At 37.8% G+C, this 16,287-nt stretch overlaps 1 protein-coding gene across 1 annotated transcript in view; it reads right to left on the bottom strand.

Annotated features, from left to right (window-relative positions):
- The window catches only part of pnpla7a (patatin-like phospholipase domain containing 7a), a 28,349-nt gene that overhangs the window by 6,055 nt on the left and 6,007 nt on the right, over window positions 1-16,287 (bottom strand). The window contains exons 9-27 of the mRNA XM_065244101.1: window positions 15,669-15,749; window positions 15,459-15,587; window positions 14,714-14,794; window positions 12,932-13,073; window positions 12,757-12,840; window positions 11,257-11,342; window positions 10,990-11,142; window positions 10,810-10,887; window positions 10,335-10,540; window positions 9,156-9,287; window positions 8,707-8,830; window positions 6,108-6,221; window positions 5,957-6,023; window positions 5,693-5,842; window positions 5,412-5,475; window positions 3,482-3,650; window positions 2,441-2,623; window positions 823-941; window positions 47-203 (exon numbers count right to left, since the gene is read on the bottom strand). Coding sequence (XP_065100173.1) covers window positions 47-203; window positions 823-941; window positions 2,441-2,623; window positions 3,482-3,650; window positions 5,412-5,475; window positions 5,693-5,842; window positions 5,957-6,023; window positions 6,108-6,221; window positions 8,707-8,830; window positions 9,156-9,287; window positions 10,335-10,540; window positions 10,810-10,887; window positions 10,990-11,142; window positions 11,257-11,342; window positions 12,757-12,840; window positions 12,932-13,073; window positions 14,714-14,794; window positions 15,459-15,587; window positions 15,669-15,749 — 2,319 coding nt within the window. The remainder of the gene's footprint in view (window positions 1-46; window positions 204-822; window positions 942-2,440; window positions 2,624-3,481; window positions 3,651-5,411; window positions 5,476-5,692; window positions 5,843-5,956; window positions 6,024-6,107; window positions 6,222-8,706; window positions 8,831-9,155; window positions 9,288-10,334; window positions 10,541-10,809; window positions 10,888-10,989; window positions 11,143-11,256; window positions 11,343-12,756; window positions 12,841-12,931; window positions 13,074-14,713; window positions 14,795-15,458; window positions 15,588-15,668; window positions 15,750-16,287) is intronic.

Genomic DNA, 16,287 nt, shown 5'->3' on the forward strand with positions numbered 1-16,287 from the left:
TTTAAGGAAATGTTGTGTTTTAGGGGGGTAAAAAGTGGTCTCTCACCATGGCCCACCCTCTGGCCCTGATCTTCATCCGGCTATAACTCCGGTCCTCTGCGTATAGAGCGCCCATCATAGAGCCGATAGAGGTGCCACCCACCAGATCAATAGGGATTCCAGCTTCATTCAATGCTCGGATGATGCCCACTTGAGAACAACCCCTGAAAAAAGTATTAATACCCATCGAAAAATCGTCTTATAACAAAAGCAATAATTACTGTAGTTGTTTACTGTTGGGCTTGGAATGTGACCAAAAAATATAATAATGCCTAAATAGGCCTTCAATAAAACCAACAGCAGTGGGAACACCAACTCTGTCAGTCAGCTGTAAGACATAAATAGCACGGTGTTGCTTTATCTTTAAATAAAACTAGAGAGTCTTTCTATCCTAAGAGAGGCAGGACATCATTAACACTATATACAGAATTAATCACAGGTTACTGCGCAAAGGAACCAAGGGAGAAAATAGCAACCAACCTTAAAACCCCTCCTGCCAACCACAAAAGACAAATAGAGGCAATCAGGAAAAATAAAGTAGAGAAAGAGAAAGAGAGTGAAGGTCAAAAAGACTTAGAGGAGGTGGTAAAGGGCTTCCAAAGGAAAATACTGTTAGGTTAACAAGACACTGTGGACATTTTTTCTAAAATAACTGAAAATGTGTTTGTCTGAAAAATGATGGACATATGCATCTCAGATGGCTTCAAGGGGAGTAAATCATGGGGTAATTTTCTTTTTTGACTGAACTATTTCTGATTTTGAAAAGGTATAATCGGTGTGTACCTGGCTCCTCCTCCCCCAAGCACCAGGGCGATGGTGTTGCCCGTTAAAACGCGGGCCAGGCGAGAAAAATCAGAGTGGCGGTCGGCGGATTTCTGGAATACACGCTGATACATCTCTATCTGGTGGGGGAAACAAAAATCACACAACACACCAAATGAAATTAAGGAAAACCACAAATGGGAAAAATTTGCATGACACAAAGCAATGCGCTTCTCGCTTTAGAATATTCGTGGGATTTAAATTTTAGAATATTCTCAATTTGTGCGAAGACGCATTTGAGGCGTGTTTTGCGGCATTCGCGCTGCCAAATTCATGTCATTTGTATCGTCCCACTCGAGTTTGCGTCTATTCGCGTTTTTGCATTGACTTTGTATGGAATTTATTCACGCAAATTGTGAAATTTAAATTTGATGTTTACGCCCAATAATGCTGGGTACACGCTCCTCGCTCTAGATTACTCATTAGGAATGCTTAATGATTAATCGCGATTAATCTATAGCAGAATAAAAAAAATTGTTTACATCATATATGTGTGTAAACTGTGTATAATAAATATGTATTTATAAATATGCACACATGCATGTATAATTTTAAGAAAAAAAAAATTTATATATTAATAAATATACAAATGTATATACACATGTAAACATTTCTTAAATATATAGATGCATGTGTGTGCATTCATTTATACAAAGTTATGATACACAGTTCACACACATATATGATGTAAACAAAAACTTTTATTCTGCTATAGATTAATCACGATTAATCATTAAGCATCCCTATTACTCACAGGATTGAATTATGTGTCATGCAAATTTTTTACTTGAGTTTAATATTTTTAACTTGCGCAAAGACGCATTTGAGGCGAATGGCGTGTTTTTTCGCTCCAATAGACGGTTTAATCGGACGCACGTGCTGTGACACAATACGCGTCTGGTCCGAACTTGACTTCCGGTCTCAGTTTTTTCAATGGTCTGACTAGTTGTTAAACTGAACTCTTGAACAAATACCTCATCGAAAATAACAAAATTAAAAAAGTAATCTACGTGTTGTTTATTTAGCTTGTTATATAAATAAACTACTTTTAAAGTACTTTATTGTTATTTATTCTTACCGGATGCTACATGTTGACCACGAAAGCCGCTTGTTTATGTTGTTACGGCTGAAACAGTCTATAGTGCTGCCCGATTCACGTCATTCGCATCGCCGCGTGCAAGTTCACGGCTACATGCATCTTTGTATTGACACTGTATCTAATCTACTCAAGCAAATTGTTGAATTCGCATTCGATGTGTACACCTCATAATGTTGCGTATACACCAAATGCGAAGCATCGAGGTCCTTGCTCTATATTATGTGTTTGAGGCGTCTATTCGCATCTTTGCATTGACTTCGTTTGAAATCTCCTCGCGCAAATTGTTGAATTTGCGTTTGGTGTGACATAAGACAAATAAAGGGAGCGAATGAAATCATGGCGCTCAGGTCAGAGTTGACCCTTTATTATGTGTCTCAATGTGATTGAAACACATGCTTTAATTCCTAGAGCTTTCGGAGTATCATTTCTAATGTATTATTGAATGTTTGATACACTGTGTGTGTATATGTATGTGTGTACCAGTTTCGGCAGACTCCTCTTAGAGAAAACCCTGCGGGGGCAGGACAGGTGAAGGTGTCTGGAGATCCAGCTTCGCATATTCAGCCATTCTGCTGTTCCTTTGGGAGGAGGGCCGTCCTCACGGTGCAACAGAACCAGCTGTTTCTGTGCCCTCACTGCGCTCCCCTCCAACATACGCTCCAGCTGAATGAAAGAGAGAGAGAGAGAGAGAGAGAGAGAGAGAGAGAGAGAGAGAGAGAGAGAGAGAGAGACAGGGGATAGGAATATCATATTTTAAAAGACTAAATGCATAAAATTAATGCAATTGTAGTCTGTAATGAAGCATGCTAACTCGTAAATATATCAGAAACACATCCATTTTTTGTTTAGAAGTTCCATTCATTTATAATACTTATTGATCTAGTCTTCAGATGGGCTGGCGTGCATTAAAGAGAACACCCATGTTGTCTCTTACTTCTTTTCATGTGAATACAAATACCCATTTCAAGCCCATTTACCAAATGTGAGCTATAAATATCTCATTCAATGAGCAAAAGCAGCGGTTGATATTAAGAGTCTGCTGAATACACGATCAATGAGGATGTTGCTTTACTTCAAACACACATGCTGGACCCCCAAAAACAGCCAGGCTATCATAAACCGCTCTCCCTGCTAGGTGTAAATGATTAATCTCTCACTCTCTAGGAAAGGAAGCAGGACCTGTGGTTCAACTAGAGTCTCGTAACATCTATGTTGTGTACTCTGCCCGTGAGCGGTTCTGTAATGACCTACAGTACAGAAGAAAAACTTTTGGTTCGGTAAGGCTTGAAGACTAGGAGCAGTTTATTTAGCTCAATGCGCTATGGTTCACATAACTTCATTTTATTTGGGGTAAACCTGCCATCCTGAAGGAATGATAAATTACAGGGACATTTTTATATGAACTTTTACAGTAAGTAGCCACATAAATGTGTAATATAGAGCATGATATTGGTTTAATCTAACTTTATTTATGTAATCCAGCAGCACCTGTTCATACAGTAAGATGTTGTGACATCATACCTCTCCCACAGCTGGGTCCTGCTCGCCCAGTCCCACGATGATGATACAATCTGCTTGTCTGATACAGCGCTGAGTCCAAGGGGTGAGGGACACATCTGTCTGATACAGGACAATGCGGTGGATGTCTTCCTGTTGACCCAACCAACTCGACAATCTGTACTCACGCACGCTGGGATACAGAGGGAGAGAGAGTGTACTTATAAAGGTATTTAACCCTCATAAGACCTGTGTACGTTAGAGTTTCTTGGGGTAAAAATGACCCCAGAAGTTAGAGTGATTATAAAAAATCTATACATTTTTAATTATACAAATAATATATCAAATTTTTTGTTTACTTCCCATTTATACATTGATGCTGTGTTTTGGGAGATATGAAGTACTTTTGTACCAGTGTACTACTAAATTCGTCAACTACACCATTAGCTTGCCTGTAAAATGTCACATTTTTATGAAAATTTGACATAAATTATTATCTAAATTTGATTTAAATTGTTTTAATCTTGATCTAGATGTTATTTGCTACATTTGGTCATCTGGTGTTTAGACATAAAAGAATTACAGTTTAGGAAATAAATCATTTTGACCAGCAGAGGCCCATAGAGACCCATTCATTTCACTGGATGTGGCCAACTGCTCACATCACTACTTTAGTGATACATTTTGTGAATATATGTTTATATAAACATTAGAAATGACATAAAAAATAAATATTATTTCAAATAGTAGAATTTTTCGTAGTTTTGGATGCCTTTTGAAATTTTACAAAATGCCACAGAAATTTGACTGAATGTAAGTGTGTGTGTGTGTGTGTGTACGTGTTTGCGCATACATGTGTGTATGTGTCTTTATGTGTGTGTGTGTGTGTGTGTGTGTGTGTGTGTGTGTGTGTGTGTGTGTGTGTGTGTGTGTGTGTGTGTGTGAGCATTAGAGCCCACCAATTTACATCTTTATTTTGCATCTGTGGCTGTTTTTTTGCCAAATTCTGTAAAAAATGCTCTCTGTAGTAGTCATAACTTTGTGTGTGTGTGTGTGATTGAGCATGTCTTTTCTATATTGCATTTGTGCTGTAGTACCAGGCATACTTTTCTGTGTTTAAATTTTCAGATTTATTCTAGATGCATTGATTTTTTTGACAAATAAAAAGAAAAAGAAAATATTTTTTTGCATTTCCCATTCATTTTCAATTGGGGTCATTTTTACCCCCAAATGGCCTCTTTTTGGTAATTTTTTTACACATCTTTAGAACGACCGAATCAAGCCCAGGTTTTTTTATATGAATATTGACCGATAGTCTAGAAAAGTCACAAAATCTTATTCCACTGAGATGAAATGAACCATGTTTTTTAAATAAAGAAAAGTGGCTTGGGGTAAGATTGACCCCAAGGGACTTAAAAGGGTTACAAGAAAATGTTAAGAATGTAAATGTATTGAAACCATTAACATTATTCTTGTAAACCCAATGAAATTACGGGAAATTAAAATTGACACAGGCACATACTGACACAAAAGTTTGAGATGCTTAAACAGACTAGATTTAAGGCATCTGTATTTTCAGTGGCATGGTATTGGCATTTTTCCGATGCCATCTGGTGTTTTTCCTTTCTATGTAGATCTGCCGCTGTTATGAGTTATGTGAATTAAACAAACAGAAAGACACCAAAGTCAGTCCATGGCTGTGCCCGAAAGCTATAAAATGCTGCCTTCGGAGGCTATATTCCAAGGCACATCCGAATTCAACTTCTGATTTACTTCCTGTCTCCTAAGATACCTTCATCTGATCGATTTTTGAAGGCAGCATAGATGTATCATTCGCTGCCCGTTGCACTTTCTCAAATGGTATAAATATGGAGGTTAACAATCTCTCTTTTGATAACCTTTTGAGAAACTATTTGACAACAAGCTATTATTTAATGACACTTTGATGGCTCACCTGTCTAAGGCTGCAGTCCCAAGGCGCTGTTTGATGATGTCACTAGTCAAGAGAAGAGTGGTTCCTAGAAGACGAACAGAAAATAGTTATGTACATTTATATATATGCATTTTGCAGGCGCTTTTATCCAAAATAACTTTACATTACAAGGGACATATTTTTACCAGTATGCGTTTCAAACTTAAGACTCTTGTGTGTGTCAACGCAATGTCCTACCACGGAACTATACAGCAGCCAATAAACTTGCTATACAAATGCTTGTTTTCTTAAATGCTCCTCACCAATAGCCAGAAGGGCGTGCTGGAGCTCCAGGGTGAAGGCGGTCAGAGGAACCTCTTCTGACACGGGGAGCACAGTGATGGTGGAGAGATTTGAAGCTGGGTTCCCTGCGTCCCATTTACTGCCAGGGGTGTGCAAAGCGAGGCTGCGTGCTAGATGTTATGATAGATCCAGATACTCGAGTTATTATGTATCACTGAGGCTTATCTATAGTCTTGGAACTGTAAAGAAGAAACACTGATGAATATTTATGTAGATAAACACACCTGTCAAAGGACCATTAACCTGTTGGAGGATCTTCTGTCCGAGCAGGTGAATAAGTCTTGTGACTACCTGATAAGAAGGATCAGAAGTGATGTTATAGTGTACGGTCTAAAGAACTCATTGATGTGTTTTCTGGTAGTAAGGTGGACACACCTGTGGGAATTTCCTCTTGATTGAGCTGAGAGCTCCCTCTGGAAGTTTGGCTAGCTCTGAGTCTCGAACAGCATGAACAGTAGTCGCTCTGTTCTGATGGGTCAGAGCCTCCACCTGAATTTACACACACACGCACATGATTATACAATGACTTGCATAAAAAGGACACTCCACTTTTTAAAAAAATATACTAATTTTCCAGCTCCCCTAGAGTTAAACATTTAATTTTTTCCGTTTTGGAATCCATTCAACCGATCTCCGGGACTGGCACTTTTAGCATAGCTTAGCATAATCCATTGAATCTGATTAGACCATTAGCATCATGCTAAAAAATAACCAAAGAGTTTCAATATTTTTCCTGTAACATGGCTGCAGGAGGTGCAATGATATTACGCAGCAGCCCAAAATAGTCCCCTTAGTAACTTTCAATGGCAGGGGACTATTTTCGGGCAGTGCGTAATATTACGCCTGCTGCAGCCATGTTAAAGCAGAAAAGTCCTTGATTATTACGCTAAAATGAGAATATGGTTTCTAGTCATATCTGCCTAGAAAATCGCAACTTTTAATTTTCTGCCGGTCTTAGTACACAATGTAACTACAGAAGAGTCAAGTTTTAAGTAGGAAAAATATTGAAACTCTTTGGTTATTTTTTAGCAAGATGCTAATGGTCTAATCAGATTCAATGGATTGTGCTAAGCTATGCTAAAAGTGGTAACGTAAGACCGGCTGAATGGATTCCAAAACGGTAAAAATCTAATGTTTAACTCTAGGGGTATATTTAAAAAAAAAATTGAATGTCCCTTTAAGGTTGTTCCTAACACAGTTGATATTGATTATAAGGATGCTTTTGATATGTTTTTAACAGCCCTAATCTTGTCATTCAAAGAAACCAAGGGTGAATAATGACAGAACTGTTATTGTATAAAAAAATGTAACGACCATTCACAAACACCGATATTAGATTTCACATAAGAGCACAGATCGTTGTCAAAGACACTCGAATATCAAGAAATACAAATGGTCATTAGGTGACGTAGATGGAGACCCAATTTGAATCATGAAATCAGGCCTTCATTGTCATCACTCACGCAATGGACAATGCATCACAAGTGTTCTCCAGCGCAGGTAACCATGGCATCGGCATGGCCAGGTATTCTTAGAAGCAAATGCATCACTGAGGCGCAAAAGACGTCAGCCAATCACAATGAGCAATTGAAAATGACGAGATGAAGGAATCTCCTGAGAGATACAAAGCAATTCTGCTCTTTCTGGTGCACATATGATTAGGTGAAATGTGATTGCTGAAGTACAAATGATGGCAGTAATGGGTAATACTGAACATTTAATGAGCACAATATGAAATACTAAATGAAAATGGAAGCCCAGAAACATAACCTGCATCACTGTTGAGTCATCTCAATAACAATAAAGTTATTAGAGGTTATGAAAGCTGTAAATGAGAAATATACAAAATAGATAATGGGAAATAGTGTTTTGTAGTAGAGTATTTTGTATAACATGTTTAATATATCAGACCTGCATAAACAATGTTAAAGAAATAGTTCACCCAAAAATGACAAATCACCCTTATGTTGATACAAACCTGTATAAAGGGAACCAAACCAATCAAAACCCCCAATGACATCCATAGTAGGAAAAACTAAATACTATGGAAAAACTACATACTATGGAAGTCAATGGGGCTTCTGATAGGTTTGGTTATGCTGGGTACACACCAAAAGATAATCGGGCTGATTTTGGGCCGATTTCCCCCTTTTGACAGTTCTAGCTATATCCCAATTATCTTGATGGTTCTACAGATTATCTTATCAGATTTTCCCTTTGGTGTGGGGTGTGTTAAGAGTGTCCGAATCTAATCGGAAGAACGTCGGAGCCGCCCCGATCGTGAAACATAAATATTAAACATAAATCCTGATGTGTGGGAGGAACCCAGAGGACAAACGCGCGCACTCTCTTGAGATTATCACGTGAAACGAAACAATATCCAATCAGAAAGAGAGATGATGGAAGTAGTCATGGCGCAGCACAAAGTGAATTTGATGTGAACATCAGAGATGGAGGATCAGCTTGTTGATTTGTGGCAACAGCACAAATGTTTGTACAACGTGAAAATCATTCCAAACACTATCATTAAAATTTCTTCCTCCGTCCGCAATACTTAATATGAAGTCTCGCGAGATTTTGTGAGATTTCCTGTGTTCACAGTCGAGACTCTGGATGAAAATCTGTTTGTGTGTTTTTTGAAAATCTTCTAAGATGTAAAAATCTATTGGTGTGTACCCGGCATTACAAACATTCCTCAAAATATCTTTCTTTGCATTTATCCTAACATAGAAATGTATACAGGTTTGTAACAACATGACATATGAGGCTAATTTTCATTTTTGGGTGAACTACCACTTTAAAGCACTTGAGGCTGTGTTGGCTATGACTATATTTACATTATAGCACGTCCCCTCTTTATGGAAACAAAAAGTGATTGCAATAAATAAGTCTGAGAAGCAGATTTATGCTAGGCCTGTATATGTTGTGATTTACAATATATGTATGCATATGTTGTGCATGAGCAAAGCCTCACCACTCCGATGAGATCTCCTCTGCCGTATTCTCCAGTCAGCTCTTTTTTCCCATCATCCTTCATGATGACGGAACGTAGACGGCCACTGAGCACTATAAAAGTACTGTCCGACTTATCACCCTGCCTGAGAGAGAGAGAAAGAGAGAAAATGTAAGAAAAAAAAGAGAGGAGAAAGACTGGATGGCGTCATTTTTCATAAAAGATTTATAAAATGCTGGGAGAGCTTATCTGTCTAACCCAGAGGCCTGTACTGAAGAAGAAATTGTCAAGTTTATTAGATTGTATTGTGTCCAAATCTCTTACTGAGGAAATTATAGAAGAGAAATAACTTAACAATAGAGTTTATCTGGGCCAAGCCAAGAACACTGGACAGATTATGTTTAATACTTATACATGCTAATCAATGTGCAGTGTTTATGCTAATAATAGGAAAAAGAAATGAATTAGACCTGTAAACAGCTCTGCCTGCCTCCACAGCCATCCAGTCAAGGGCAAAGTCAATCTGTCTGACGAACGGTGACATCCTTCTGACGACAGTATGAGCTACATTCAGAACTACTGTGGGCTCAGCTCTCATGATCCTGACAAAAATATACACACATATATCTGGATATGCATAACTTTTAAACATCTAACGTTACAACTTACCCCATGGGTGGGGTTAATTGTAACAGGCAGGGGGTTAGTTGTAACACTTGCTAAAAATTAAGTTTGCAGGCAAATATTTTAACACTATTTTGTCTATATACTTAAAGTGGATATTGTTTATATATCGGTCTATAATAGACAGGTATCCACACTGTATTCATTCATCCAGCCCTTTTCTAACAATAGTTCAATTATAAATGGATACAAATGTCTAAATATGTGAGAAAAAGCAGCACAATTACGACAATTTTTTTAATATATGACCCAGTCTGTAATAACCATACTACAGTTTCAAAATCAAATAGATAATGAGCATCAAAGTCTGATTTTAGCCACTCATTTCATTATGATTTCAATTTTTGACGTGGCCTTATTTAATCAATATTAAAAAATAAATAAATAAATTGATGTACGATTTTTGATAAGACAGGCACATTTATTTTGTTGGTAGCCAGCAATCATTCGTGTGTAGCCTATTTAAAACAACGGCAAGAATTACACTAACGTTAGCGGTTTTCATATCGTAAGTGCTGAGGGGTTATAACACAGTGTTACAATTAACCCCGCTGGGTCAAAATATTTTCAAGCCCACCAAAAAAGTTGCTAAGAGCTGCAGACATATTTCAAAACGATGCTATGTTTTAGTCAACAAGACACTGATTAATATGACATAACATTGGATTTTTGGCAGTGTGAAAAAAATACCGGAAAATCAAAACGCTCAACCTTGTGCAACAATGTAAACAGTCCGTGTTACAACCACCCCGCGTAAGTTTTTGCCCCGCGCACCCCTACACAAATTCTATGTAAAAAGTAATTTTGTTCTTCATTATTCACCTGCCAATGAGAACATGACTACATTAGACTTTATTCAGAAAAAATAGTTATATTTAAGAAATTCCCCATGGTGCAGGTGCACATCTTTTGTATAAGGAGAAAAAATGACCCTGCTGCTGCAATATTTAAGGAGTGTGACGTACTCGTAGAAGTGCGTTTTGGCGATGGCCAGAAAGCTGCAGTCCCGTTGCGCTTTTACGGTAAAAATCAATGGCTCCCCTGTCAGCACTGCCAACTGACCCACCAGCTCTCCTGGGTGAGCCACAAACAGACAGGTCTCCTCCTCTCTATCGATCATCCGCTGATACACATGCAGTGTGCCACAGATCACAAACTGCAAACTCACGTCCTGAGGGACAAATATAGAGTCGTGTGGCAGTAGGTCAGTGTAAGATAAACAGGTGAAGTGACTAGTGTTAAAACACCAAAGTGACACCACTGGCTGAGTTAATGTGTAAAATTGGTAAGGAAGCTCAAAGATATCTTTTTATGCCGCCCGTCATAATGGCAAAGTTTTGGCAAACTTATTAGGCGGTAACTCATGCCATCCTTCCTTTAGGAGGAATAGGAGATTGTATTCACAGCTATATTAAGTGAAATTCCTATAAGATTTCTGACCTGATCGCCTTGTCGAGCAACAACAGATCCAGCCTTAACCTGATGCAGTGTCACTCTGCCCTCCAGCAAACTGGGGTCCTAACACACAGTAAAAAGAAAAGCCAAAGACAGACATATAAATAATCAAGCATGTTTGATGTATCATGATAACATTTCCCAGTGATGAATGTATGTTTTGACCTGCAGCTGAATTAACCCCAGCAGGTCTTTCTTGGCGGCCTGAAACATGGCCCCCACTTTACTGGGTGGCACATCTGAGTGTGGTGCGCTGTCTGTGTAATGAATCACGGTGGAAGGAGCATGCTGCATAGTTACGCTCTTCTTCAGAATGGACTGGAGAATGAGAGAAATTACAAAAAATAGATAAAAGGTTGTAATGTTTTACTCTATAAAGATATTTTGAAAGCATCTGGAGAGCAATGAGATGAAATTGAGGGGAATGAAGACCTTGTATGCGACTGGACTGGATGGAGGATCATCTATGGTGACACGTGCCCGTTCGTAGGCCATGTTTAGGTCATTTCCAGCCAATCCTGCACACACACACACACACAAACCACAAGGTTGCACAACTTTCAGCACATACTTAGTATCCACTCAAGCTAAATCACTCGCATAGGAGTGTGATGTAGCTCGATCTCATCATGGTTTTGATTAGGCCAGAGGCCGCAGGCCGAGTGCTGGAGGTAATCACAGCCGTTATGATATAGATCTATATCACACAAGTCTGCGAGCGATACTCATTTTTGCTCCCTTTCAAGGGCACTTCGGAATGGGGATGCACTCTCCAGATAAAGAGATAATTGTTTTAATCGCACAAATCGCCAAATGGATTTTAATTGGCCACGATATGTACACAATCTCACAACTCCCTCAAGTTTATGCATCAAGAATAGCTCTGATCTTCGAAAGGAATAGGAATGATCCACATATTTACAGATTCACAACCTAGGGAGTTGGGAAACTGATTGAGACACGGAAAGTCCTTAAAAACAGCGTTTGTACAACTGAATGTGTGAGCAGTGGTAGATATGTAAACGATGCAAAATGGTGAAGCGGCTACTGTTACGATACTAGTAGAATATATCACGGCTATCACCCAATCAGATTCGAGAACCAGAAAGAACTGTTGTATAAAATATATTATTAAAGGGACACTTCACTTTTTTTAAAAATATGCTCATTTTCCAGCTCCCCTAGAGTTAAACATTTGATTTGTACCTTTTTGGATCCATTCAGCTGATCTCTGGGTCTGGCGGTACCACTTTTAGCATAGCTTAGCATAATTCATTGAATCTGATTAGACCATTAGCATCTCGCTATCAATATCACTACGCCTGCTGCAGCCATGTTACAGCAGCAGATTCCTTGACTATTATGGCATAATGATAGATTAGTCCTAGCCATATCTGCCTATAAAATCACAACTTTTAAATTTCCGTCGTTTTAGTACACAATGTAACTACAGAAGGGTCAAGTTTTAAATAGGAAAAATATCCAAACTCTTTGGTTATTTTTTAGCGCAATGCTAATGGTCTAATCAGATTCAATGTATTGTGCTAAGTTATGCTAAAAGTGCAAGCGCCAGACCCGGAGATCAGCTGAATGGATTCCAAAACAATAAAAATCTAATGTTTAAAATCTGTATATTTTCAAAAAAATGTGGAGTGTCCCTTTAAATAGATTAATTGTTTATCTGTAAATTTTCATCCAGAGCCAAATATGTATCATCATGTGATTGGTTTTATATTATCTAAATCATATAAAGATTACTGGGATAGATTTTTTATTTTAATTTTAGACCACTTTCCAGGCTTGTGCAATCACAATTTTTCTCTTTATAAATCCAACTTTTTAAAACCATAAGAAACTGTTTTTCAAAGCTTAATTATAGATCAGACACTGTGTGAATGAGAAGGATGAATAACATGAAAGTGAGCTGTGTACCTGTGCTGTCTACAGGCATTGACACAGAGCGAGACCGTCGCACAACATCAGATGCGTTTTCAATAGCGCCCCCTTGCCCGCCATCTGAATGAAGAGAAACATATACTTTTGAAATGTGTAATTTTACCATAAATCAGTGTTTGTTTAAAAAGTTAAAAGCTGTGTGTGTGTATACCTGTATCGGCAAATTGGTCTCCAGAGCTCTGCAGATGCTCATCATCTGGTGCTGACTGAGCGTGGGGTCTGCGCGGGACTCTGCTGGGACTTCCCTCTGTGAGCACACTGTTGACTGCAATGAGAGGCACTGCTTGTCTTTCCTACAAACACATGAATACACATCCTCAGACACTTTTAAGCATCTGGTGTACAGAGGGATTCAACATTGATTGTCTGACGTCTTGCTCCCAAGGTAGATCAAGTTAATACACAACTTACTGATAACTATGTACTATTAATAATATACATAGCTAATTATAACAATAATTTAGAAGTCATCGTCCTTTTTGTCTCTGAGGCTGTCCATGAGAATTAGAAAAAAAAATGTGTATATATATATATATATATATATATATATATATATATATATATATATATATATATATATATATATATATATATATATATATATATATATATATATATATATATATATATATATATATATATATATATATATATGTATATATGTATATATATATATATGAATAAAGGGGACATTTCATAATATTTTTTTAAGATGTCAAATAAATCTTTGGTTTCTCCAGAGTACCAGTATATGTGAAGTTCTAGCTCAAAATACCATATAGATAATTTATTATAACATGTTAAAATTGGCACTTTGTAGGTATGAGCAAAAATGTGCCATTTTTGGGTGTGTCCTTCTAAATGAGCTGATCTATGCAGTAAATGGCAGTGTCGTGGTTGGATAGTGCAGATTAAGGGGCGGTATTATCCGCTTCTGAAATCACAAGGGGAGCCAAATTTCAATAGCTATTTTCACATGCTTGCAGAGAATGGTTTACCAAAACTAAGTTACTGGGTTGTTCTTTTTCATTTTCTAAGTTGATAGAAGCACTGGGGACCCAATTATAACACTTAAACATGGAAAAAGTCAGATTTTCATGATATGTCCCCTTTAAAGACTTGACAGGTTGTATCTGTTGACGTGACTTCGAAAAGTAAAATACGCATCACAAACCACAAGTACTCTTTAAAGGGGACATATAATGAAAATATGACTTTCTTCATGTTTAGGTATTGTAATTGGGTCCCAAGTGCCTCTATCAATCTAGAAAATGTGATAAAGAACAACCCAGTAACTTAGTTTTGGTAAACCGTTCATTGCAAGCATGTTAAAACATAGCTCATTAAAATTTGGCTCCCCTTTGATGTCAGAAGGGGATCATCTTATAATAATACCGCCCCTTAAACTGCACTATCCAAACACGACACTGCCATTTAGTGCAGAGATCAGCTCATTAGCATTTAAAAGGACACACCAAAAAACGGCACATTTTTGCTCACACCTACAAAGTGTCAATTTTAACATGTTATGATAAATTATCTATATGATATTTTGAGCTAGAACTTCACATACATACTCTAGGGACACCAAAGATTTATTTGACATCTTAAAAAAGTCTTTTGAAATGTCCCATTTAAATCGAAAACGACTCCCTCAGCCTGCCTTTGGTCCTGAGATGAAAGGAAGGATGATGTGCGCCTCCTGTGATTTTCACATGTATAGTGTTGTGCTGTGGCATACACTGAAGGCTGATGGGAGATTTTCGATCCACAGCGTGTTAAAGTCGGTGTCCTTAAAATGAGACTCGAGGTCTTATGATCCATGTTATTTAATCTGGCTGAGGTTTACGGCTCAAAACAGGAGTGATTATGACGATGGGGGTTAACGTAGCATTAAATAACACCGAGTGTGAGTGTGTGTGGTCTATCAAACCTGATTAAAAAGCTCTGTTGTCAGTCCCAGGTAATTGTGGAGTGCCAGGAAAGTGACTCTCTGCAGACGAACCATGATTATCTAAATGGCCACAAACAGATAAAGTTCAGCCACAAATTTAACCAAATTTATGTAAATAATGCTGTTGTAAATTAGTGGCAAATAAAACCAGCATCTATGCCAGGGGTTCTCAATCTAGAAATAGAAAACGGCTCAAACCAAATTACTCCAATCCCATTTGCATCCCTTGCATTCTAATGTAAACATCTATGCTGTTAAAGGGATAGTTCACTCAAAAATGTCAATTCTGTCATCATGTTGTTACAAACCTGTATAAATTTCTTTGTTCTGATGAGCATGAAGGAAGATATTTTAAGGAATGTTTGTAACCAAACTATTCGTGAGCCCTATTCACTTTCAATAGTAGGAAAAATGAATACTATGGAAGTGAATGGGGCTCATGAATGGTTTGATTATGAACATTCCTCAAAATATCTCCCTGATGACAGAATTTTCATTTTTGGGTTAACTATCACTTTAAAAGACCATGCTATAACAAAAAAAAAAAACGTGTGGATTGTATAACAGCTAATAAAAAAGTTCAATACTTTTATACACATTCACTACCATTTACATTAAGTATAGTCACAAAAGTCCTTCGTATACAGCATGACTAAGAAAGATATATAATGTCTAAGGTCACTTTGATGCAGACATCCACAGGAGATTTCAGGCCCATCTGTACCTGTATGACTCTCACAAGTGTCTCCGGGTATTTCTCAAACACAGACTGGAAAGCAGAGGCAGGCAGTCGCAATATGGTGGACCTGACCGCTGCACGAGCAGCCACGGTCTTATACGGAGCAGGATAGCCCTGGAGAACGAGACCGAGAGAGGAATAAAGAATTTATCTCTATATGCTCTGGAGCTGGATAAGAAGTCAAACAGAACATACCGTAATGATGTCTAGAATGCTGAGCAGACTGTGAACGCTGTCCCCGGGCAACACGTCCTTCACCACAGGCTCTGTGCCATCCTGAAATACACACACACACACACATATAGATGCACAGGAGGAAAAACTGCAGGGGAACACTGCTTCATTTACATAATTGTTATTTAGCTGATATCTCTTATCCAACGTAAGCTTTGGTACAATTAGTAGTGTGATGGCAACCCTCGAGCAACCTATATACAGTTTCATTAATTTCAAATGTTTATGTTTTTCATACTTGAAAGTGCTGCACATTTTTAAACACTGGATTAATGATTTTTTCCATATTTATGGAGGTACAGCTCTCAAAATAAGTTAGTTTTAATAATTACTTGTTCATCTATGGAAATGAATTAAACCCTAAGGGGCAGTTTCCCAGACAGGGATTAGACTAGTCCTAACCTAAAATAAATGTAAGAGCTGTTCAAACTACAAACAACTTGCACTGACATATCTTAAAATACATCAGTGCCCTTTTTTTGCCTCAAAATGCACACAAGTAATGTTTTTAGTAAGGCATGTTTGTTTAAACTAGTTATATTTCCTAATTAAAGCTCTACTGTGTACTTTATTGAGTTAA

This window comes from Paramisgurnus dabryanus, chromosome 18, assembly GCF_030506205.2.
Source record: "Paramisgurnus dabryanus chromosome 18, PD_genome_1.1, whole genome shotgun sequence".
Taxonomy (NCBI): Eukaryota; Metazoa; Chordata; class Actinopteri; order Cypriniformes; family Cobitidae; genus Paramisgurnus; species Paramisgurnus dabryanus.